Source organism: Gambusia affinis, linkage group LG11 (assembly GCF_019740435.1).
Source record: "Gambusia affinis linkage group LG11, SWU_Gaff_1.0, whole genome shotgun sequence".
Lineage (NCBI taxonomy): Eukaryota > Metazoa > Chordata > Actinopteri > Cyprinodontiformes > Poeciliidae > Gambusia > Gambusia affinis.
The window spans coordinates 5,239,999-5,264,779 of NC_057878.1; the positions used below are offsets into that span (position 1 = coordinate 5,239,999).

Below are 24,781 nucleotides of genomic sequence, written 5' to 3' on the forward strand. Positions count from 1 at the left end.
CCAAACAGAATCTCATCCTCCTCTGACCCACAGCTTTCCTGTCGAACCTCAGATGTTCCATCTTCCACCTCAGTCATGGACTCTTCTGCTTCCACAAGTTTGTCTTCAACCACATCAGGAGACGCTGCTGCTCCCTTTGCCTCCACCTCCAACGTTTCTGTATCTAGAAGTCAGGTGAAGAAGCAGCCGGAGAGACTGAACAGGAACGAGGCTGCAGGTCCAGATGGTTTCAGTCCCAGAGTCCCTCTGTGGGATTCTGCAGCATCTCTTCAACCTTTGCCTGACCCAAGAAGAGGTTCCGTTGTTGTGGAAGACATCCTGCCTGGTTCCGGTACCGAAGAAAAGTCATAACGACTGTAGATGTGCAGCCACTTGCTGCAGATCTTGAAGTCTGCTGCTGAGAGTGTCATCTCTTCTGCTATCATCTGTTGGTGCAGCAGCATCAGAGCCAGGAACCTCAAAAGGCTCAACAATCTGATAAAGAAGGCTGGATTGGTTCTGGTTCTGGTTCTGTTCTGGAGACGACTGTGGAACCTCTGGAGATGAAGCAAAGAAGGATTCTTCATAAGAGTCAAGAAAGCTATGGACGACTCTGACCATCCTCTTCATGAGTCTGTATGGGGAAAACAGAGTATCATCAGTCAGAGGGTTCTTCAGGTTTGCTGCAACACAGACTGCTCATGCTTGGTTTGTTATTGAAGGACCTACTTCACATGGTCCTTCTTTATTCTGTGTCCTCAGGTTCCCCCGGTTACATCAGGAAACTTCATCTCAGGATTTCCAGCAGGATTTTCTGTGTCCCTTCAGTCCTCTGTGTCTTCTCTCTCCTGATTGGTCCAGTGCTGCTGGTGATGCTGGAGAATCAACACATGATCAGACACACATTCCTTAATCTCTGTCTGAATAACAGATGATTGAAAGAGACTTTCTCATCAAGTCATCATGTCCTCACCTTTTCCACAATCTGTTACAGCCAGTAGATCAGCAGGTGGAGCAGGTCTTCTTCTTTAATTGTTGGTCAACTCCAGTCATGGTACATGAGTTGACGGAGAAATGAAATAAAGAGAAAACAGAACCGTGTTAAAAAACAGAGAATATACAGAAAAAAGAAAAAGTTTGATCTAAATTTCATCCATATTTAAAATTGTTACTTTGGTAAAAATATGTTTTCTTACTTTTTTCATCAACAGGGTTCTCTTATCTTCCTCCGTCTGACTGGTGGTGTTGAAGGTGGAGGTTTACAGGTGGAGCAGGTTTCTGCTTTCATTGTTGGTCAACTCATGTCAAATGACACGAGTTGATGTAGAAATGAAATAAAGAGAAAAGACAACAGGGTTAACAAACAGAATATAAGTGGACAATAAAGAACAATTCTGAAATTTGACATCAATTTCATCCATATTTAAAATTGCTAGCCAGGTAAAAAATGTTTTTTACTTTTTGTGTTAACTGGGTTCTCTTATCTTCCTCCGTCTGACTGGTGGTGTTGAAGGTGGAGGTTAACAGGATGAGGAGATCCAACCTGCAATGATCAGAGACATTATTGATCTGCCACCAGTATCATGTGAAGGTGGAAAGCAAAAACTTACAAGCAGTGTGAAAAACAAGGGATCCAGAAGGCAGGAACCACATGGACAACGATGAAAGGATCCAGCGATGAGCAGCTAAAACCTGAAAGATTAAAAACTGGGAGACTGGATTAGTAGAGGAACAGGACAGAATAATTTACTATATTGGAGAGCAGCGTGTTGGGAAGCACCACTATTACACCCTGAAACATGGGGGAGCTGAGAGGAAAACACAAAGATGAAGAAAAGCCCCAGTGCAAGACGCTACCTAAGGCTTCCTCAGGCTATTAAACCCATTGACTTTAATAAAAAACATGAGAGGAATGATGACGTCCTAAAGTGACTTCCCAAACAGGTCTTCAGTTTTTACGGATCCCAATCTAATCAGAGTCACCTGACAAGTCGTAGTGAGGTCTAAACCACACGTGTCTGGAACTCTCTCTTGCTGTAATTCCACTAGAGGTTGAAGGTATTGCTTCCTCTTCTGCTTCCTCTTCAGTATCCATCCCGAAACGGAAGTCAGGGGACAAACAATTTGAATCTGGAAAGTGTGTTGATGATGGACTGACAAGGGGAGACAGAATGGGATCCTCACATGGCATCCATGGTAGGAGACCGAAAACACTGGGTGACAAAATGGGATCTTCACAGTGAGTCAATGTTGAGGGACTGAGGACGGGGGATGAGAAAACAGGACTTTTACAGGAGGGACTGAGGATAGGGGATGACAGTCCAAGATCCTCACACGACATCAAAGGTGAGAGACAGAGGACAGGTGGTAACACAACGGGATCTTCATATTCCATCTCTTGGGAGGGGAAGGACTGGACAATAGACTTGATGGCAAGCTCCAATTCAGTAACTGTCTGCCTAGACCTCTTGGCTGGGGGCTGCTCTTCATCATCACTGTTCTTTCTCCTCTTCCCGTTTATACCAGTCACAGATGTCACATGAGCCGCGTCCTCTTTCAAACCTACCTGATGACTAGGTTGTGATGGTGGGTCGTCATCCTTCACAGCCTCCACCTTCTTCGTTGTTCTCTCGGTGGGGCTGAAAGTCAAAGAAGCCCTGTCCTCTTCCAAACCAACCTGAGGATGTTGCAAGGTACCAATAGGACTGGACTTCTCTGGACGCAAAATGGGCTCTTCCTGTTTGTCAAGTCCAGATGGAAATTCAAGAGAAGTACAAGGAGCCATGTCTTCTTGGGGCTTCTGAGCCACCCCAATGTCTTGTATATATTTGAAATTACGGGGAAGAATCTCAGGCAGCTGCAACGCAACATTGGCAAGGACCACTGGGCTACTGTCACCGGAGCCCAGCTGATCAACTGTGGATTTCAGACGTTCCAATGCCTGTTCAAGCACGCCGATGCCCCACAGGAATTTAATGTTTGGTTGAACGACCTGGACAACCCGAAATCGGGATCTAAAGTCCTGGTCTCCATTACCTACCTCATCTTCACTGGAGCTGGTAGAAGAGCTACCAGTGGAGCTAGAAGAAGAGCTACCAGTGGAGCTAGAAGAAGAGCTACCAGTGGAGCTAGAAGAAGAGCTACCAGTGGAGCTAGAAGAAGAGCTACCGGTGGTGCTGGTAGAACAGTCCTCAGACTGTGGAGGTGAACTATACCTCAACTCCTCTCCATGGTCTTCAGAAACCATGTTCGCTCCATTTAAACACAACTTACCGTCTTCCTTACCATTATCTGGAAGTCCCTCCAACATCGGGGATCCATCCGCTGGAAGCTCCATGGTATGGGCTGTGAAGAAAAAAAACAAAGCAAAAAGCTATAATAATGTATCTTGTAAAAATCACAAAAGTCCAAAGCAATGTTTAGAGGGAACACTGAAATACCAACAATACAATAACCCAGGTTTGTGACTGTTTGTTTTTCTTGAATATATTTAATTAACAATATTAATGCTATGCTAGATGTGATTATACAACAAGAACGGGAATTAAGAGATTAAATAAATAAACTTATCTTTAGTCACAGAAAATAACAAAAAACACAATTTTACATAAAAACCAGAACAAACTCTAAAACTCAATGATCAAACACGTATAGACCATCACCACTCAGACAAACAAACTTGCAGCTTCATCTTGGTACCAATCAATCATTAAACACAATAAATCAAATTTAGATTTATTGGTAATTCATTCCTAGCCATAAACTCTTAAACATTTGTAAACATAAATTAAAGAGCTATACACTGTGTTTATGACTTTTTAAAGGCTAATGAAACACTTGTAGTCTTAGATTGTGCCATTAGTGTGAATCAAATAAAACCCTGCAACAAGTTACTCAGTTTCTATAACAACCCATCCTCACAAATCTGTGATGCTACAGATACATTTTATCATTCTTAATAATAACCAGGATAAGATACGTGATACATTCATTACTATTATACTTCAATCACTGCTTACACAACTTTAATACTTTAAAACCATCAAAGTTTAAAAAAAAAAAAATGTTTCCAATAGCATTTATAAATGACCAAAATCTTAATTGTAGATAATCAAACTAAAGTTATCACAGCCACAGCTACTCTGACACCCCATCAGTAATACCTTTATACTCCCACATTTAGCCTACAGCAGAAATGTACATCTATAAAATTAAAACTTTATACATGTACATCTTTTAAAGTAGGGATCTACATAATCAGGCCGACATTAGTGGCCTTTCCTCCGTTTCCAGGGGCTCCTACAAAAAATGAAACTGTTTATTTGGTTTAGAAACCCATATCCAGTGTTAAAATGGCCATTATATTTTGCCTGGAGATAAGCCAAAAAAATTATTAAAATAATACAGTAATCTGATCAGATAAAAAGTTTTCCAATCACCACACCACTATTAATATTGTTGACTATTTCTGAAAATGTGATCAGCGTGAAAATTTATTACAGCTCCAAACATGCAAAGGACCAACACAGCATTTGTAAAAAACTAATTATTCAAAACTCCTCTTTCTTAGAAAATAAACTAAACAATAATAAGTTTAAATATAAACTAAACTACTTAGAAATAATACTGGAGAAATATAAATCTAAAAACTTTTTTAATATTCAAGTATTCAGGATTTATTTGAACGTATCCAAGGAGACCAAATGTGTTATTGAGGCATTTTTTGAAACCTGAACCAGACACTGATTACTTATTCCAAAGATCTGAATAAAACAAAACAGATCTTCTAAAACCACAAATAACTTTTAAAACACATAAACAATGTCAAACCCTGCAATCCCCCCAAGATTTTAACTAACAAATGAATGATTGTTTTTCTAATGAATTTTAACATTCAATAACTTCTGAAAATAATACGTCGCTAAAATACAATGGAACAAAAGACTGATTTTCTGGTCTTGAGTAATTACAATAACCTAAATAATTTAGTTACTTTGTGAAATCGACAGGCACACATTGATTATTCTTTAATGACTTTTTATAAGAATAAAGTTGTGTGTTGTGATTTAATCAACGTATCCATGGAGACTACATATACCACATTGTTCAAAAAGCTGGTTCCAAAACTTCTTTCAAACCAAAACAACTACAAACAGCATTACTGACATTTTCCAAAATGTCAAATAACTACAATATGAATCACAATACTAATTCAATTAACTCACAAATATGTTGCAGCCCTAAAATGCAAATTAAACCGTCCTAAACAAAGAGTAGGAATTAATCAAAGCTGATTTTAACCAACTCAAATAATGTTTTTTTTATTTTTTTTATTAATTCACCCATGTAGGAAAATTAAACACACATATTAAAGTCTGTCATTAAATAGGAGGAGGCACATGTCTGCAAAGTGTTTCTTCATTTTTTATTGAAGTCATTTTAAATAACGTCACCAATGTATCCATGGAAACTAAATATGTTTGTCTAGGCATTTATCAAAAAGATAAAAATTGGACAAAGAACCATCAAGTTTACCAAGAATTAGACTCCAAAGTCATCAAAGCTGATTTTCACAAATAAATCATTATTTTGTTTGTGAAAATTAGCTTTGATTTGATTGATGTTAGTGTCCTAACAAACCTAGTCTGATGTCATTACCATGGAAACCAAGTATATTTTTCAGGGCATTTTTCAAAAAAAAAAAAAAAAAAATTAAATAAAAATTGTAAAGGCTGAGAATTGGACAGAAATTTGACTGTTTTTTCAAACCAGCATAACAATTTTTCTTAAACACTAATGCTATAATATCCGAAGTATTTATCCATAAATGTCAATAAGCGAACACATAAGTCACAAAACAATTTAAATTAACTCACAAATTAGTTTCACCCCACAAATGCAAAAGAGACCTATAAAAGCTATTTATTTCAAAGAAATCATCAAAATTTCAAAGAATTGGACACCAAAGTCATCAGACCTGATACTCTTAGATTAAATATCACCATTTTTGTTTTTTTACAATCAATTCAACCATGTTTCCTGGCTATGGTAACGAAAAACGTAAAGAAAAACACATCAACATGTCCCTATCTTGAAAAAAATAATGAAACGGAACAATTAAAATATAGGCTGTTATAAGGACAAATACAATTTTTGAAAATGTTTTTAAAAATAATATTAAATATTTAAGGCATTTTATGTAGCGTATCCATGGAAACGGAGTGTTTATCACGGCATTTTTCAAAAAATAACGGTCAAAAAGCAAGCTAATTTTTCAGGAATTTGACGTTAATTTAACTAATTTAACTATAATTCAGTAAAATACATATATTTTCTAAATCACTACCCACAGTTTAACATTCCTGACATTTCCAGCGAAATTCAGTTCAGAAAAAGGCTCATTAGTAAAGAACGATCTATGCTAGCAAAGAATGCTACTCGTCTGTTTTTCTACAGCAGTCTGTATTTCTTCAAAACACACACACAAACACAAAATAAACTAAACAAGTCACTAATATCTTTGTAATAACTTGCTTTCGTTTATTAAAAATAGTAGAAGAATGATGTTAACCTTCCAGCTGTTCACCCTGCTGGTCCTTCTCCTGGCCAGGAACCGTCTTTCGCAGCTTTGGTAACCACGGGCTTCTTCAGCAAGTGCGTATTTCAGCAAGTGCTTCTTCAATAAGTTTTGCACAGTAGACTTCTCGACAAGCTCAAACCTTCCGAGGCTTTAAAGGCTCCTTCAGGCGTCTCTCTCAAAAGTCCCGAAAGGAACGAATTCAGAAGGTCAGCGTCATTTATAGGGTTGAGAACGCTAACGTCGTTTCCATGACTTTCATTGACGAACGCACGCACTGGTGCGTGAGAGAAATTGGAACACAAATAATGCAGATTTTGTTTTCTTTTGAAATGTTTTAGTGTTACTTGGGGCATTTTTTAAAACATGGCATTGTACAATTATACGGAATTTTTTTTACTTTGTCTTTTCGTGTCAACATATGTTAAAAAAAACACACCAACTATTTTACCAGTTTATAAAATGTATGATTACCTTACAAAATATAATTACAGGAAATTTTAGAGACATGGCCTATAAATGGAAGTATATATATTTATACTGATATAATGTATAATTAACATACATTATATGTGTTATTAACAACTTATATCGTGTTTAATAACATTATATAAGCTGTTAATAACTTATTTTAACCGAGATTCTTAGCTTTGAAAAATAATTACGCTTTAAGTTAAAAAGGAAAAGGAAAGTATTCAAACCTCGAATCACACGTCACAGATTGACGTCTATGACCGCCTGAAACAGAGTCTTTGAATGTAGGCCTTCTGCGATCATTTGGTCGCTAATCATTTTCTTTGTCTTGCAGGTAAATGCTTGTTAACAGAAAGGCCATTAATGAAAGGTTATCCTTTCTAAAATGGACGAGCATCGGTAAGCAGGACACAAAAAAGAGAATTTTTAGTCCGGGTCTTTATGTAAAGGCCTGTATAAAAAGCAGGATGATATGTGGCCTCTGATTGGCTCAGGTGGTTGTTGGTGTTAAATGACGGCGGTCTGTGTCATGTAACTAAACTTTAATAGTCACGTGACATGTGATATAGATATATGATGTTGCTAATTAGAAATAGATATCTAAATCTTCATCGTAGTATTTTTTTATACAGTCTTTGAATGTATATTTGCGGTAATATAGTCACTACGATAATTATCTGCAATAATTTAGTCACCTTGTCTTTTATTTGTCGTGTCAATATTTGTAAAAACAAAAACACAAATATTCTACCAGTTTATAAAATGTATAATTACCTTACAGGAAATCTCAGTAACAGGTCCTATAACTGGAAGTATATATATTTATACGTATATAAAGTATAATTAACTTATGCATTATATAAGTATTATTAACAACTTATATAGTGTATAATAACGTTATATAAGATGTTAATCACTTATTTTAACTAAAGTGCTTCGCTTTGGAAATAATTAAATGTGGCACCCGAGTGGCATACATAATAAACAACTACAAGGATTGTGGATAGAGTTTTAAACAGACCAATAAAATTTACAATAATTTATTTAAAAAGTGAATAATTAAAAGGAGGCGTAAGCAGTCCTTGAATGCAAAGTCAATAAACAAGTCTGTAACGTAGACTCTTAGCTGGCCAAAGGGGGAGGCGCAGTCCACCTCTGCTCCCAATCCTCCAGTCTCTAGTCCTCCTGTCTCTAGTCCTCCTGTCTCTAGTCCTCCAGTCTCTAGTCCTCCAGTCTCTAGTCCTCCTGTCTCTAGTCCTCCTGTCTCTAGTCCTCCTGTCTCTTGTCCTCCAGTCTCTAGTCCTCCAGTCTCTAGTCCTCCAGTCTCTAATCCTCCAGTCTCTAGTCCTCCAGTCCATCTGCGCCGTCCTCCAACGACCAGTCCAGGTCCGTTTGCTTCTCCATCCAGCGTACTGTCTTCCTCTCGTCCCGCTGTCTCGGTGTCGATGACTTATCATCCTTCCCGCTCTTCACGCTGTTTAATTAGATGCAGAACACCTGTGCCACTGCAGTCGGGCGTCTCCCGATGTATGTGGCACGTGACCTCAAAACAACCAATCAGAAACATGCAACACAACAACCCAATAATATAACTCCACTAAATCTAACAAAACTAGATAGCTTCACATTATAACAAGCAATCCAAAACAGAGATATAAGGAACATAAATATGAACCAAAAAGGAAAGACGAGGCCACATTACCACATAAACTTTAAGTTAAAAAGGAAAAGGAAAGAATACAACAAACTCAAGCCCCGTATCACACGTCACAGATTAAAAAGGAAAAGGAAAGTATTCAAACCCCGAATCACACGTCACAGATTGACGTCAATGACCGCCTGAAACAGAGTCTTTGAATGTAGGCCTTCTGCGATCATTTGGTCGCTAATCATTTTCTTTGTCTTGCAGGTAAATGCTTGTTAACAGAAAGGCCATTAATGAAAGGTTATCCTTTCTAAAATGGACGAGCATCGGTATGCAGGACATAAAAAAGAGAATTTTTAGCCCGGGTCTTTATGTAAAGGCCTGTATGAAAAGCAGGATGATATGTGGCCTCTGATTGGCTCAGCTGGTTGTTGGCGTGAAATGACGGCGGTCTGTGTGATGTGAATAAACTTTAATAGTCACGTGACATGTGATATAGATATATGATGTTGTTATAAATAGATATTTAAATCTTCATCACAGTATTTTTATACAGTCTTTGAATGTAGACTGTATAAGATCTATATTTTATACAGTCTATCTGCGATAATATAGTCACTGCGATAATGATCTGCGATTGTTTAGTCACTTTGTCTTTTATTTGTCTGTCTATATTTGTAAAAACAAAAACCCAAATATTCTACCAGTTTATAAAATGTAGAATTACCTTACAAAATAATGTCACTAGAGGAAATCAATACTTCTCCAGTCAATGTGTCAGATTTCACAAACGTGACTCCATCAATAAATTTTTATGACAGGCTAAATGTTTCTTGGACATTTTAATTCTTGATATTTTTTTGTTCAATGGCTCTCTTGTTCTTTTTTTTTATATGATTCTTAATCTTTTATTTCTGGCCACTCATTTGTTTGTCCACTATTCTTTTCTCATGTGTTTTTTGTCCTTTATCTCTTTTTCATGCAGCTCTCCATGTCCTGTTTGTTCCTCCCAGCTTAGATCAGTTTAATCTGTTCCTTTAGACTCCGTGGGAACAGAATGAATGTGAGAAGAGATTCTGTATTTGAGCCCATTTTTAAAACATAAAAGATGATCAAACTTTAATGTTTTCTTGTTTGTACCAGGCTAAATGCCAAAGAGTTTAAATATCATAAAAAAGGAAATCAAATGATTGTCCTGCTGCTCTAAAACAGATATTTATCATCTCAAATGATCCAAATCTGATATCTGAATAAAACCAAAGCAGTGGTGGCAAAAAAAGCTTTTATTGAATTTGCTTACAACTTAATGTTATTTCACTCTATGATCAGATTGATTATTTTACATGCTTTCAAAATCAAGTTAAAATTTCCCACAAATATAAAACAGAATGCAATAAGGCCAAAAATACATGTTTTATTATATCATAATACATAGAAATAACCTGACACTGCAAAATAAATATTACATTCTTTAATATCTTCCTCCTGCTTCCTGTCTTGTAAATAAACACCATGATTTTCACACTGTTGTGAGACTTTTCTTTAGCATTGTGATGACTGTGAAATATAAACTTAATCTTTAAGTGTACACATTTGTTCAATTTTTACTCTTCAGAAACCAACAAAATATGTTTTTGCACTGAGGGAGCCACAATGATCTTTTGTAATTCATCAGATTATGCAGCATATCTTCTTCATTCCAAACATTACATACTCATTATTACATAAAAACATGCTACCATGACTTTTGTTTTGAACAATATCAGTTTCTGCACAGAGCAAATGAGCTGAACACATTCTTCAACAGGTTGAGTCCAGGAACAAGTTCCTCATCATCATCCTCTCCTCTGCAGCCAAACAGAATCTCATCCTCCTCTGACCCACAGCTTTCCTGTCGAACCTCAGATGTTCCATCTTCCACCTCAGTCATGGACTCTTCTGCTTCCACAAGTTGGTCTTCAACCACATCAGGAGACGCTGCTGCTCCTTTGCCTCCACCTCCAACGCTTTCTGTATCTAGAAGTCAGGTGAAGAAGCAGCCGGAGAGACTGAACAGGAACGAGGCTGCAGGTCCAGATGGTTTCAGTCCCAGAGTCCCTCTGTGGGATTCTGCAGCATCTCTTCAACCTTTGCCTGACCCAAGAAGAGGTTCCGTTGTTGTGGAAGACATCCTGCCTGGTTCCGGTACCAAAGAAAAGTCATAACGACTGTAGATCTGCAGCCACTTGCTGCAGATCTTGAAGTCTGCGGCTGAGAGTGTCATCTCTTCTGCTATCATCTGTTGGTGCAGCAGCATCAGAGCCAGGAACCTCAAAAGGCTCAACAATCTGATAAAGAAGGCTGGATTGGTTCTGGTTCTGGTTCTGTTCTGGAGACGACTGTGGAACCTCTGGAGATGAAGCAAAGAAGGATTCTTCATAAGAGTCAAGAAAGCTATGGACGACTCTGACCATCCTCTTCATGAGTCTGTATGGGGAAAACAGAGTATCATCAGTCAGAGGGTTCTTCAGGTTTGCTGCAACACAGACTGCTCATGCTTGGTTTGTTATTGAAGGACCTACTTCACATGGTCCTTCTTTATTCTGTGTCCTCAGGTTCCCCCGGTTACATCAGGAAACTTCATCTCAGGATTTCCAGCAGGATTTTCTGTGTCCCTTCAGTCCTCTGTGTCTTCTCTCTCCTGATTGGTCCAGTGCTGCTGGTGATGCTGGAGAATCAACACATGATCAGACACACATTCCTTAATCTCTGTCTGAATAACAGATGATTGAAAGAGACTTTCTCATCAAGTCATCATGTCCTCACCTTTTCCACAATCTGTTACAGCCAGTAGATCAGCAGGTGGAGCAGGTCTTCTTCTTTAATTGTTGGTCAACTCCAGTCATGGTACATGAGTTGACGGAGAAATGAAATAAAGAGAAAACAGAACCGTGTTAAAAAACAGAGAATATACAGAAAAAAGAAAAAGTTTGATCTAAATTTCATCCATATTTAAAATTGTTACTTTGGTAAAAATATGTTTTCTTACTTTTTTTGTCAACAGGGTTCTCTTATCTTCCTCTATCTGACTGGTGGTGTTGAAGGTGGAGGTTTACAGGTGGAGCAGGTTTCTGCTTTCATTGTTGGTCAACTCATGTCAAATGACACGAGTTGATGTAGAAATGAAATAAAGAGAAAAGACAACAGGGTTAACAAACAGAATATAAGTGCACAATAAAGAACAATTCTGAAATTTGACCTCAATTTCATCCATATTTAAAATTGCTAGCCAGGTAAAAAATGTTTTTTACTCTTTTTGTGAACTGGGTTCTCTTATCTTCCTCCGTCTGACTGGTGGTGTTGAAGGTGGAGGTTTACAGGATGAGGAGATCCAACCTGCAATGATCAGAGACATTATTGATCTGCCACCAGTATCATGTGAAGGTGGAATGCAAAAACTTACAAGCAGTGTGAAAAACAAGGGATCCAGAAGGCAGGAACCACATGGACAACGATGAAAGGATCCAGTGATGAGCAGCTAAAACCTGAAAGATTAAAAACTGGGAGACTGGATTAGTAGAGGAACAGGACAGAATAATTTACTGTATTGGAGAGCAGCGTGTTGGGAAGCACCACTATTACACCCTGAAACATGGGGGAGCTGAGAGGAAAACACAAAGATGAAGAAAAGCCCCAGTGCAAGACGCTACCTAAGGCTTCCTCAGGCTAACTAGAAACCCATTGACTTTAATAAAAAACATGAGAGGAATGATGACGTCCTAAAGTGACTTCCCAAACAGGTCTTCAGTTTTTACGGATCCCAATCTAATCAGAATCACCTGACAAGTCGTAGTGAGGTCTAAACCACAAGTGTCTGGAACTCTCTCTTGCTGTAATTCCACTAGAGGTTGAAGGTATTGCTTCCTCTTCTGCTTCCTCTTCAGTATCCATCCCGAAACGGAAGTCAGGGGACAAACAATTTGAATCTGGAAAGTGTGTTGATGATGGACTGACAAGGGGAGACAGAATGGGATCCTCACATGGCATCCATGGTAAGAGACCGAAAACACTGGGTGACAAAATGGGATCTTCACAGTGAGTCAATGTTGAGGGACTGAGGACGGGGGATGAGAAAACAGGACTTTTACAGGAGGGACTGAGGATAGGGGATGACAGTCCAGGATCCTCACACGACATCAAAGGTGAGAGACAGAGGACAGGTGGTAACACAACGGGATCTTCATATTCCATCTCTTGGGAGGGGAAGGACTGGACAATAGACTTGATGGCAAGCTCCAATTCAGTAACAGTCTGCCTAGACCTCTTGGCTGGGGGCTGCTCTTCATCATCACTGTTCTTTCTCCTCTTCCCGTTTATACCAGTCACAGATGTCACATGAGCCGCGTCCTCTTTCAAACCTACCTGAGGATGTTGCAAGGTACCAATAGGACTGGACTTCTCTGGACGCAAAATGGGCTCTTCCTGTTTGTCAAGTCCAGATGGAAATTCAAGAGAAGTACAAGGAGCCATGTCTTCTTGGGGCTTCTGAGCCACCCCAATGTCTTGTATATATTTGAAATTACGGGGAAGAATCTCAGGCAGCTGCAATGCAACATTGGCAAGGACCACTGGGCTACTGTCACCGGAGCCCAGCTGATCAACCGTCGATTTCAGACGTTCCAATGCCTGTTCAAGCACGCCGATGCCCCACAGGAATTTAATGTTTGGTTGAAGGACCTGGACAACCCGAAATCGGGATCTAAAGTCCTGGTCTCCATTACCTACCTCATCTTCACTGGAGCTGGTAGAAGAGCTACCAGTGGAGCTAGAAGAAGAGCTACCAGTGGAGCTAGAAGAAGAGCTACCAGTGGAGCTAGAAGAAGAGCTACCAGTGGAGCTAGAAGAAGAGCTACCAGTGGATCTGGTAGAAGAAGAGCTACCACTGGAGCTAGAAGAAGAGCTACCACTGGAGCTGGTAGAAGAGTCCTCAGACTGTGGAGGTGAACTATACCTCAACTCCTCTCCATGGTCTTCAGAAACCATGTTTGCTCCATTTAAACACAACTTACCGTCTTCCTTACCATTATCTGGAAGTCCCTCCAACATCGGGGATCCATCCGCTGGAAGCTCCATGGTATGGGCTGTGAAGAAAAAAAACAAAGCAAAAAGCTATAATAATGTATCTTGTAAAAATCACAAAAGTCCAAAGCATTGTTTAGAGGGAACACTGAAATACCAACAATACAATAACCCAGGTTTGTGAATGTGTTTGTTTTTCTTGAATATATTTAATTAACAATATTAATGGTATGCTAGATGTGATTATACAACAAGAACGGGAATTAAGAGATGAAATAAATAAAGCTAATGTTTAGTCACACAAAAGAACAAAAAACACAATTTTACATAAAACCCAGAACAAACTCTAAAACTCAATGATCAAACACGTATAGACCATCACCACTCAGACAAACAAACTTGCAGCTTCATCTTGGTACCAATCAATCATTAAACACAATAAATCAAATTTAGATTTATTGGTAATTCATTCCTAGCCATAAACTCTTAAACATTTGGAAACATAAATTAAAGAGCTATACACTGTGTTTATGACTTTTTAAAGGCTAATGAAACACTTGTAGTCTTAGATTGTGCCATTAGTGTGAATCAAATAAAACCCTGCAACAAGTTACTCAGTTTCTATAACAACCCATCCTCACAAATCTGTGATGCTACAGATACATTTTATCATTCTTAATAATAGCCAGGATAAGATACGTGATCCATTCATTACTATTATACTTAAATCACTGCTTACACAACTTTAATACTTTAAAAGCATCAAAGTTATTTAAAAAAATGTTTCCAATAGCATTTATAAATGACCAAAATCTTAATTGTCGCTAATCAAACTAAAGTTTTTGAGCTCCACAATTTCTCACAATCACAGCCACAGCTACTCTGACACCCCATCAGTAATACCTTTATACTCCCACATTTAGCCTACAGCAGAAATGTACATCTATAAAATTAAAACTTTATACATGTACATCTTTTAAAGTAGGGATCTACATAATCAGGCCGACATTAGTGGCCTTTCCTCCGTTTCCAGGGGCTCCTACAAAAAATGAAACTGTTTATTTGGTTTAGAAACCCATATCCAGTGTTAAAATGGCCATTTTATTTTGCCTGGAGATAAGCCAAAAAAAAAAAAATTAAAATAATACAGTAATCTGATAAGATAAAAAGTTTTCCAATCACCACATCACTATTAATATTGTTGACTATTTCTGAAAATGTGATCAGCGTGAAAATTTATTACAGCTCCAAACATGCAAAGGACCAACACAGCATTTGTAAAAAACTAATTATTCAAAACTCCTCTTTATTAGAAAATGAAACTAAACAATAATAAGTTTAAATATAAACTAAACTACTTAGAAATAATACTGGAGAAATATATATCCAAAAACTTTTTTAATATTCAAGTATTCGGGATTTATTTGATCGTATCCAAGGAGACCAAATGTGTTATTGAGGCATTTTTTGAAACCTGAACCAGACACTGATTACTTATTCCAAAGATCTGAATAAAACAAAACAGATCTTCTAAAACCACAAATAACTTTTAAAACACATAAACAATGTCAAACCCTGCAATCCCCCCAAGATTTTAACTAACAAATGAATGATTGTTTTTCTAATGAATTTTAACATTCAATAACTTCTGAAAATAATACGTCACTAAAATACAATGGAACAAAAGACTGTTTTTCTGGTCTTGAGTAATTACAATAACCTAAATAATTTAGTTACTTTGTGAAATCGACAGGCACACATTGATTGTTCTTTAATGACTTTTTATAAGAATAAAGTTGTGTGTTGTTATTTAATCAATGTATCCATGGAGACTACATATACCACATTTTTCAAAAAGCTGGTTCCAAAACTTCCAAAAATTTGACAGAAATCTGACTGTTTTTTCAAACCAGCATAACAATTTTTCTTAAACACTAATGCTATAATATCCGAAGTATTTATCCATAAATGTCAATAAGCGAACACATAAGTCACAAAACAATTTAAATTAACTCACAAATTAGTTTCACCCCACAAATGCAAAAGAGACCTATAAAAGCTATTTATTTAAAAGAAATCATCAAAATTTCAAAGAATTGGACACCAAAGTCATCAAACCTGATACTCTTAGATTAAATATCACCATTTTTGTTTTTTCAAATCAATTCAACCATGTTTCCTGGCTATGCTAACGAAAAACGTAAAGAAAAACACATCAACATGTCCCTATCTTGAAAAAAATAATGAAACTGAACAATTAAAATATAGGCTTTTATAAGGACAAATACAATTTTTAAAAATGTTTTTAAAAATAATATTAAATATTTAAGGCATTTTATGTAGCGTATCCATGGAAACTGAGTGTTTATTGCGGCATTTTTCAAAAAATAACGGTCAAAAAACAAGCTAATTTTTCAGGAATTTGACGTTAATTTAACTAATTTAACTATAATTCAGTAAACTACATATATTTTCTAAATCACTACCCACAGTTTAACATTCCTGACATATCCAGCGAAATTCAGTTCAGAAAAAGGCTCATTAGTTAAGAACGATCTATGCTAGCAAAGAATGCTACTCGTCTTTTTTTCTACAGCAGTCAGTATTTCTTCAAAACACACACACAAACACAAAATAAACTAAACAAGTCACTAATATCTTTGTAATAACTTGCTTTCGTTTATTAAAAATAGTAGAAGAATGATGTTAACCTTCCAGCTGTTCACCCTGCTGGTCCTTCTCCTGGCCAGGAACCGTCTTTCGCAGATTTGGTAACCACGGGCTTCTTCAGCAAGTGCGTATTTCAGCAAGTGCTTCTTCAATAAGTTTTGCACAGCAGACTTCTCGACAAGCTCAAACCTTCCGAGGCTTTAAAGGCTCCTTCAGGCGTCTCTCTCAAAAGTCCCGTCGCAAAGGGGAACGAATTCAGAGGGTCAGCGTCATTTATAGGGTTGAGAACGCTAACGTCGTTTCCATGACTTTCATTGACGAACGCACGCACTGGTGCGTGAGAGAAATTGGAACACAAATAATGCAGATTTTGTTTTCTTTTGAAATGTTTTAGTGTTACTTGGGGCATTTTTTAAAACATGGGATTGTACAATTATACGGAATTTTTTTACTTTGTCTTTTCGTGTCAACATATGTTAAAAAAAACCCCCCACCAACTATTCTACCAGTTTATAAAATGTATGATAACCTTACAAAATACAATTACAGGAAATTTTAGAGACAGGGCCTATAAATGGAAGTATATATATTTATACTGATATAATGTATAACTAACTTATACATTATATGTGTTATTAACAACTTATATAGTGTTTAATAACATTATATAAGCTGTTAATAACTTATTTTAACCGAGATTCTTAGCTTTGAAAAATAATTACGCTTTAAGTTAAAAAGGAAAAGGAAAGTATTCAAACCTCGAATCACACGTCACAGATTGACGTCAATGACCGCCTGAAACAGAGTCTTTGAATGTAGGCCTTTTGCGATCATTTGGTCGCTAATCATTTTCTTTGTCTTGCAGATAAATGCTTGTTAACAGAAAGGCCATTAATGAAAGGTTATCCTTTCTAAAATGGACGAGCATCGGTATGCAGGACACAAAAAAGAGAATTTTTAGCCCGGGTCTTTATGTAAAGGCCTGTATGAAAAGTATGATGATATGTGGCCTCTGATTGGCTCAGCTGGTTGTTGGCGTGAAATGACGGCGGTCTGTGTCATGTGACTAAACTTTAATAGTCACGTGATATGGGATATAGACATATGATGTTGCTATATAGAAATAGATATCTAAATCTTCATCGTAGTATTTTTTTATACAGTCTTTGAATGTATATTTGCGGTAATATAGTCAGTGCGATAATTATCTGCAATAATTTAGTCACCTTGTCTTTTATTTGTGGTGTCAATATTTGTAAAAACAAAAACACAAATATTCTACCAGTTTATAAAATGTATAATTACCTTACAGGAAATCTCAGTAACAGGTCCTATAACTGGAAGTATATAGATTTATACGTATATAAAGTATAATTAACTTATGCATTATATAAGTATTATTAACAACTTATATAGTGTATAATAACATTATATAAGATGTTAATCACTTATTTTAACTGAATTGCTTCGCTTCGGAAATAATTAAATGTGGCATCCGAGTGGTGTACTTAATAAACAACTACAAGGATTGTGGATAGAGTTTTAAACAGACCAATAAAATTTACAATAATTTATTTTAAAAGTGAATAATTAAAAGGAGGAGTAAGCAGTCCTTGAATGCAAAGTCAATCCTACAGTCTCTAGTCCTCCAGTCTCTAGTACTCCAGTCTCTAGTCCTCCAGTCCATCTGCGCCGTCCTCCAACGACCAGTCCAGGTCCGTTTGCTTCTCCATCCAGCCGCGTACTGTCTTCCTCTCGTCCCGCTGTCTCGGAGTCGATGACTTATCATCCTTCCCGCTCTTCACGCTGCTTAATTAGATGCAGAACACCTGTGCCACTGCAGTCGGGCGTCTCCCGATGTATGTGGCACGTGACCTCAAAACAACCAATCAGAAACATGCAACACAACAACCCAATAATATAACTCAACTAAATCTAACAAAACTAGATAACTTCACATTATAACAAGCAATCCAAAACAGAGATATAAGGAACATAAATATGAACCAAAAAGGAAAGACGAGGCCACATTACCACATAAACTTTAAGTTAAAAAGGAAAAGAAAAGAATACAACAAACTCAAGCCCCGTATCACACGTCACAGATTAAAAAGGAAAAGGAAAGTATTCAAACCCCGAATCACACGTCACAGATTGACGTCAATGACCGCCTGAAACAGAGTCTTTGAATGTAGGCCTTCTGCGATCATTTGGTCGCTAATCATTTTCTTTGTCTTGCAGGTAAATGCTTGTTAACAGAAAGGCCATTAATGAAAGGTTATCCTTTCTAAAATGGACGAGCATCGGTATGCAGGACACAAAAAAGAGAATTTTTAGTCCGGGTCTTTATGTAAAGGCCTGTATAAAAAGCATGAGGATATGTGGCCACTGATTGGCTCAGCTGGTTGTTGGTGTTAAATGATGGCGGTCTGTGTCATGTGACTAAACTTTAATAGTCACGTGGCATGTGATATAGATATCACATGCCACGTGATATCTATCTATCTATATCTATCTATATATGTTGCTATATAGAAATAGATATTTAAATCTTCATGACATTTTGTATACAGTCTTTGAATGTAGACTGTATAATATCTTCATTTTATATCTGCGATAATATAGTCACTGCGATAATTATCTGCGATTATTTAGTCACTTTGTCCTTTCTTGGACTACAAATAATACAGATAATACAGCATTGTCTTGTTTATCACGCCGTCTGCTGCCACCTACTGGCCAACTAGTCTAAGTTCACAATGACGTTTAAAGAAACTTACACTACTGGTGCGACATTATGTTTCTGCTTTCATTCTTAACTATGTAAGTTTCGGACTTTCCCATTATATTTCTAAAAACGGTTGGTAATAACGCATACCAATTCTCACATTTAATTACGAAAGTGTTTTTGTTATTTTTGATTAATGGGTTGTTTTTTTTGTTGTTGTCCTGCATCGTTCAGGCTCTTGTTAGCCGTTTGTGATCTCGATTTCTACAGTTTTTAGTTCCATGACTGAAACAAAGAAATTTTTAAAATGTAAGAATCTACATTCTTAAAATGTGACGTTCACACTTTCAGCCATGGGTTGGTCGCAAAAACTGTCTAAACCTTAAAACCATATATTTCCATGCATTTAATAAGGCTTTCATGAATGCAACACATAGTAGAGCATAATTACCAATTCATAAGGGGGTAAAAATCCAAATCCAAACCTTTTGGTGAGTATTTGTCATCATTAAATATTCCCCAGTCAACTGTTATTGCCATTATGACAAGATGTTTACCCTTTTGCGTTAGTTAATCTCATTAATTATCCCGACTGCACTTTTCTCCGAATACGTTTAATCCATAACCTCTTTGGTCTTCCAGATTGCTCCGATTCATTTTTTTATGTCCTCGCTCCGAAGATTGGAGCATTACTCTGTTGTTTTTCTAACTCTTTATCTCATAATAATAATAATAATAATAATAATAATAATAATAATAATAATAATAATAATAATAATAATATTCTGATTTTTGTGCGTTTGCTCGCGATGCGTTCGCGGAGTCGGGATTTCTGACCTTCGCCCGCTGTGCTCGTCCTCCTCCAGGTGCTGGACTCGGACAGCTTCCGCCGGCAGGTGCAGGACAAGGCCGCCTTCGTTCTGGACACGCCCTTGATGAGGCGCGTCAGGGAAACGCAGCGCCTCATCTCTGGTGTGAAATCTTTTAATTTGTTCTCCCTATTTTTTTATTTAGCAGAATTGGAGTAGAATTACCTGCTTGGTGATGGAGCCAACTGACTGATTAGGCTCAGATATTTATTTTATTCTCATGAATAAATGCAGACAGAATAGATGAGTGCTAACAGTAAACCAGTCTCTTTAGCCGTCCAGCTAAGCTAGGTTGCTGGCGTCAACTGAAAAAGCCTTCTTGAGTTCGCTAACGGTCAACCGTCCCCCGGTTCTCCTGGTTCTGCCCAGTGACCAGTGCCATATGACCTACTTTACTGTCCTTCCTTTTCAAATACAAACAAACACTTCGCTTTTCCCCAATTAATGGCGTATTAAGTTCTGTTGAGCTGCTTTTGACCAAAAAAAAAAGGTCCGAGTTAACTCCAGCTCCCCGGGTAAACTCCCTTCCTGGTCCGTGTCGCTCCTCGACCCAAACAGTAGCAGGGAACCCTTTCCACATTTATGCTAGTTCGTCCAGAAGCAAAAATTATAGTAATGCTCAGGTAAGTATTTGCAGTCATTCTAAGACACGAATTATCACATTATAAATCCAGAGGTGGTCCAATCGGCGGACATTGTTACCCGATGCATTACTGAATAATACAAAGCTAACATTTTCTCCAGGAAAAACTTTGATTTCTATTTCAAGTCTTAATTTGAGAGAATAATTTCACAAAAAAAATATATATAATAGCTTGAAAATATTTATAAATATATTAAATCTTGCTTTAACTTTAAGGTTCTTCAAAGAGTTGCTGATAACCAGATCTTCCATGGCAATGAATACGTCTAGGCTGGCCTTCACCTGTTTTTTTTTTCCCTTCATTTCGTTTAAGCATTTTTACTTGCACATCTAAAACAATTTTACTGCGTCATGTTTCTTTCACATACGAATCCACTTGTGTTCAAGTTGGTTAATTTAATTTATACATACATTTTACACACCAGGACATTAAAAGTATTTTTTGTTTTACAATTTCTCAATTCATACATGAATGTAAAAAAAAAAAGAAAAAAAAAAAGGTCAAAATTACAACATGTATCCATGAATACTGCGATCATGGTTTTTCAACATTAGCACAAAACTTGAAAAAAAGGACAAAAGAGGATAAGAAGATACCAAAAATATGTATATCTGTATAAATATAAATCTTAAGAGTAACAAGATTGTATCAAACACAAAGGAGAGAAAAAAAACAACAAAAAAAAAACGTAAGTGCTTTAGAGTAAAAAATACAAACTGAAAGTTTATAAGAGCCTTAAGGAAATGAGAGGACAAAGTCAGTGGAAGATTGTCAGTCGTAACACACATCCAGGAAAGCACGACACACACTTTGTGGCATTCGCTCGTTCTGAAGCCGTCTTTGCCCACAGAGAAGGCAGTCCGGGTTAACAAAGACGGAACAGCACACAGCGCTGGGGAACAATGACAGAGCAGCACCAGCCTTTGATCACTATCAAAGATAATCCTGATTAGTTAGCGTGGTATTTCTTTCTGCCATGCTGCTAAATGGCAAAAATGCTGGCTGTGTTAACATGCATGGAGTCGGCTTCAAACTAGCGCTAAACACTTCCATAAAAACAACAACAACAACAACAAACCGGTTATTTCACATTAACTTATAGCTGCTGTTGTGTAGCTGGCCTGTTAAATGAAATGTAAAAATCAAAAGACAAATTGATAAAGCAACTCAGCCTGGGTCTTACACTTTTTAACCTACCCATGTCTGGTTGCAGCAATATGAAGTCAAAATGAAGAAAAATAAGTGAGCAACAATTCAATCTGGGTGTTTATATCTGGGTTGAACTGGATGGGAAAGTTAACTTCAGTCCTTTTAATTTTCTGTCCTTGCTCCTCATATTCTCTGGGTTCTGCTGGTCGGCTTGTTAGTTCTGGATCAGAAGAAGAGGAATGTTTGTTGCATGTGAACACAGTGAAACAGAGCATGCTCGGTCAGACTCCCCACGGCAAAAACACGAGAAAAGGAAGTCTCCATGAAAAAAAAAAAACTACAAAAAACAAGGCAGTCTTAAGATTGTGTTGCTTAGGATAGGAAAAAAGAAAAAGGCACATTTACACAAACAAATAGTGATATAAAATCAAAACATTGTCAAGCAAAAACAAACCAACACTCTTCTGTTAAACCCACAGCTTCCATCTACCAGGAAAGTACTGAAACAGTTGTGACTTTCTGATAAAAAAATAAAATAAAATAAAAATAAAGGTGAGAATAAAGTCAGAACGTTTTAGAAGAAGTTTGGTTTCAACCGATTAAAAAAAAACAAACAAACAAAAAAAAACTCGGTTCGGCACAATAGAGAGCATTTGCCGATTTGGTGATTGTCAAACAGCGAAACGATGCGAGACGGTGAGAAGCGGAGCTCGGACTCCAACGTGGCGCCGCTCTGTGACAAAGGCAGACGACGCTAACGTCTCGGGATAAATAACAGAGAACGTTCTGAAGCTCTGTGTATTGGAGAAGGCAACGCAAGGACAAAATAACTGAATCCAACCTGCATTCAACATTTTCATCTAACGTTTCGGCTCCGTCTTCCTCTGAACTGCTCCAGTCTCCGCCGGTCGGGACCAGCCCGGCCGAAGGAGTCCAGAAGCCCCACCGCCACTGTTCTGCAAACACCCACCACCATCATCATCATCATCACATTCGCCTACTTCGTGGTCGAGTGGCCACACGCGCTACAACACTCGGTTAGACACTGTCAGAGCACAAACACTCGTTCTGTAAAACTGTAACAAAACCAGGAGACAGAACACGCCATGTAAATAATATTAACCACAATGATAAGCAGCATCTTCTAACTGATAAAAAGACAATTATATATTTATATAAATCAATATATTTGTACATTTCTGAACTTCTAAAATGGTATTTTGCGTTTAGAAAACAATATACATGTCATTTTGTATTGCACATAGTCACACTGTCACATGTTTGGTTCGTTTTTCGTTGCCGCCTCCGAAAGTACGACAGGAGGACGGCTAAGATGCAACACAACTGCAGGGGGCTGACTTTTTGCAAAGTAGCTGGACATCTGTTCGTCTTTGTGCAAAAGTCCTTTATGTTTTAGTTTTCGGTTCATATTTCGATGTATTGTGATATTTTCTAGTTCTTTCGTGCTCAGACGGACGAATTAAGTCGGTGTAACGATATCCTCACCCCCAGTGAAGAGTTTTCAATCTACAAAAAGAAAACATCTGACGTCGAGAACCGGACGCGTAGGCAAAAATGCAAGTGCTAAAGGGTCACCACACTCTTCGGTGTGGACGTTGTTACTGAATGAAGACTCAAAGTTAGCCGTTTTCGGAGATATGAGAAGCCATTTAAAAAAGGAAACTATTTCCTATGACTCGTGGTTCATTTAGTTCTTATCCCATGAAGCTTTCGACCTTATCTGGCCTGCAATGAACTGGATTTGGAAATATTTGCTGCCCTTCTTGGTTTCCCGGGCTAAGTGCTAATACTTCAAAAAATATCACGACTATAATCATTTAATTTTGGTTTTAAAACAGTAAAACATCTGTTTGACAGCTCTCTCTTTCTCTTGCAGTATAAATAAAGATCACTCATAACAGAAAGGCTATAAACAAAAAAACCAAAAACATTTCCTATGTAAGAGCTTTAAAAGGAAATCGCAATATCAGTAGATATTGCGATTTCATATAGATTCACATAGATTTTTACAAAAACTATGTGAGAAATTGGCCACAAAACTCTGATCGGTGCATTTTTACTGTTTGGATTTCGGAGCTTCAGGTTATAAATCCATGCTCATGAGCCTGAGTGTACGTAGTTACGAACAGGTCCGTGTTTTCTTGTAAAAATAAAGAAAAAGTCAAACGTAGTGAGAAAAAATGTGGCCCAACAAGTCCTGGCAAAATTTACCTAAAAAAAATAAGTATTTTTCTTCTCATTTCTTTTTAAATCACTGCAGTGTTTCAGTCTAGATCAAAATCTGCTTTTGTGTTTTTAAACCTAATGCAAAGTCAAGACCGACCTGAGCTCAGAGTACAGAACAGGAATAAAAGTCTCAGTACAGTCTGACAGAGGAGGAGGAGGAGGAGGCTCCCTGAATTAAATTTGGCACACAACGAGGCAGGTTCATCTACATCCGCTAGATGGCGCTAAACACTCTGAAGAATACTTTAGTTTCACTGAACACCTTTTAGTGCTTTTTGAGGACAGCCTGTCCCAGACACTTTGTGAGAGACAGTATCAAAACACTGATACAGAATAAAGTATTCACACCTTTTCACATTTTTTTGTCACGTTACCAACACAGACTTCTGTGTGTTAGACTAACACAAAGTAGGGCAAAACTGTGAAGTGGACGCTTTTTATTTGCAAATTAATCTAAAAAGTGTGGTGTGCATTTGTATTAAGCGCCGTTTATTCTTCGATTGCCTGAGATGTAACCTAGTGCAATCCAAAAATTCTGACTGCGTGGAAGACTGGCAAGTCTGGAGTTCAGTTTGGAACAAACCATGTAGATGACCCGAAAACTTAAATTGTTTGTGCACATCACCTGGGAAAACAAACACAAACCATTGGTTTCTATCAAATCCTATTCATGTGTTAGAATGGCCCAGTCAAAGTCTAGACGTAAACCCAATCAAGAACCTGTGGCTAAAAATAAAATAG

At 37.5% G+C, this 24,781-nt stretch overlaps 2 protein-coding genes and 1 long non-coding RNA gene across 7 annotated transcripts; all 3 read right to left on the bottom strand.

The window, feature by feature from the left end:
• Positions 1-531: 531 nt before the first annotated feature.
• LOC122839605 lies at positions 532-1,105 on the bottom strand. The gene is made up of 3 exons (XR_006372072.1): positions 953-1,105; positions 709-854; positions 532-613 (listed from the first exon to the last, which is right to left on the bottom strand). It is a non-coding gene; the product is annotated as an uncharacterized LOC122839605 (long non-coding RNA).
• Positions 1,106-1,443: 338 nt separating this feature from the next.
• LOC122839603 (nucleosome assembly protein 1-like 3) lies at positions 1,444-6,740 on the bottom strand. Of its 3 annotated transcripts, XM_044131339.1 has the most exons (4): positions 6,551-6,740; positions 2,657-3,324; positions 1,590-2,545; positions 1,444-1,522 (listed from the first exon to the last, which is right to left on the bottom strand). In XM_044131339.1, exons 2-3 carry the CDS (start codon positions 3,314-3,316, stop codon positions 1,949-1,951), a joined length of 1,257 nt encoding a protein of 418 aa, XP_043987274.1. In that variant the 5' UTR covers positions 3,317-3,324; positions 6,551-6,740; the 3' UTR covers positions 1,444-1,522; positions 1,590-1,948. The 3 variants fall into 3 exon arrangements, with proteins under 3 accessions (XP_043987274.1, XP_043987271.1, XP_043987273.1); XM_044131336.1 differs by having other exon boundaries at positions 1,590-3,324; XM_044131338.1 differs by lacking the exon at positions 6,551-6,740 and having other exon boundaries at positions 1,590-3,937.
• A 4,319-nt stretch (positions 6,741-11,059) lies between these two features.
• Positions 11,060-16,727, bottom strand: LOC122839604 (nucleosome assembly protein 1-like 3). 3 transcript variants are annotated; one of them, XM_044131342.1, is made up of 7 exons: positions 16,445-16,727; positions 12,118-13,795; positions 11,966-12,050; positions 11,704-11,785; positions 11,481-11,550; positions 11,237-11,382; positions 11,060-11,141 (listed from the first exon to the last, which is right to left on the bottom strand). In XM_044131342.1, exon 2 carries the CDS (start codon positions 13,785-13,787, stop codon positions 12,480-12,482), a length of 1,308 nt encoding a protein of 435 aa, XP_043987277.1. In that variant the 5' UTR covers positions 13,788-13,795; positions 16,445-16,727; the 3' UTR covers positions 11,060-11,141; positions 11,237-11,382; positions 11,481-11,550; positions 11,704-11,785; positions 11,966-12,050; positions 12,118-12,479. The 3 variants fall into 3 exon arrangements, with proteins under 3 accessions (XP_043987277.1, XP_043987275.1, XP_043987276.1); XM_044131340.1 differs by having other exon boundaries at positions 11,704-11,805; XM_044131341.1 differs by lacking the exon at positions 16,445-16,727 and having other exon boundaries at positions 11,704-11,805; positions 12,118-15,974.
• Positions 16,728-24,781: the final 8,054 nt, after the last annotated feature.

What these genes read in the sequence shown, in the direction of transcription:
- LOC122839603 (XM_044131336.1), bottom strand. Translation starts at nt 3,316, where the DNA reads ATGGAGCTTCCAGCGGATGGATCCCCGATGTTGGAGGGACTTCCAGAT.
- LOC122839604 (XM_044131342.1), bottom strand. Translation starts at nt 13,787, where the DNA reads ATGGAGCTTCCAGCGGATGGATCCCCGATGTTGGAGGGACTTCCAGAT.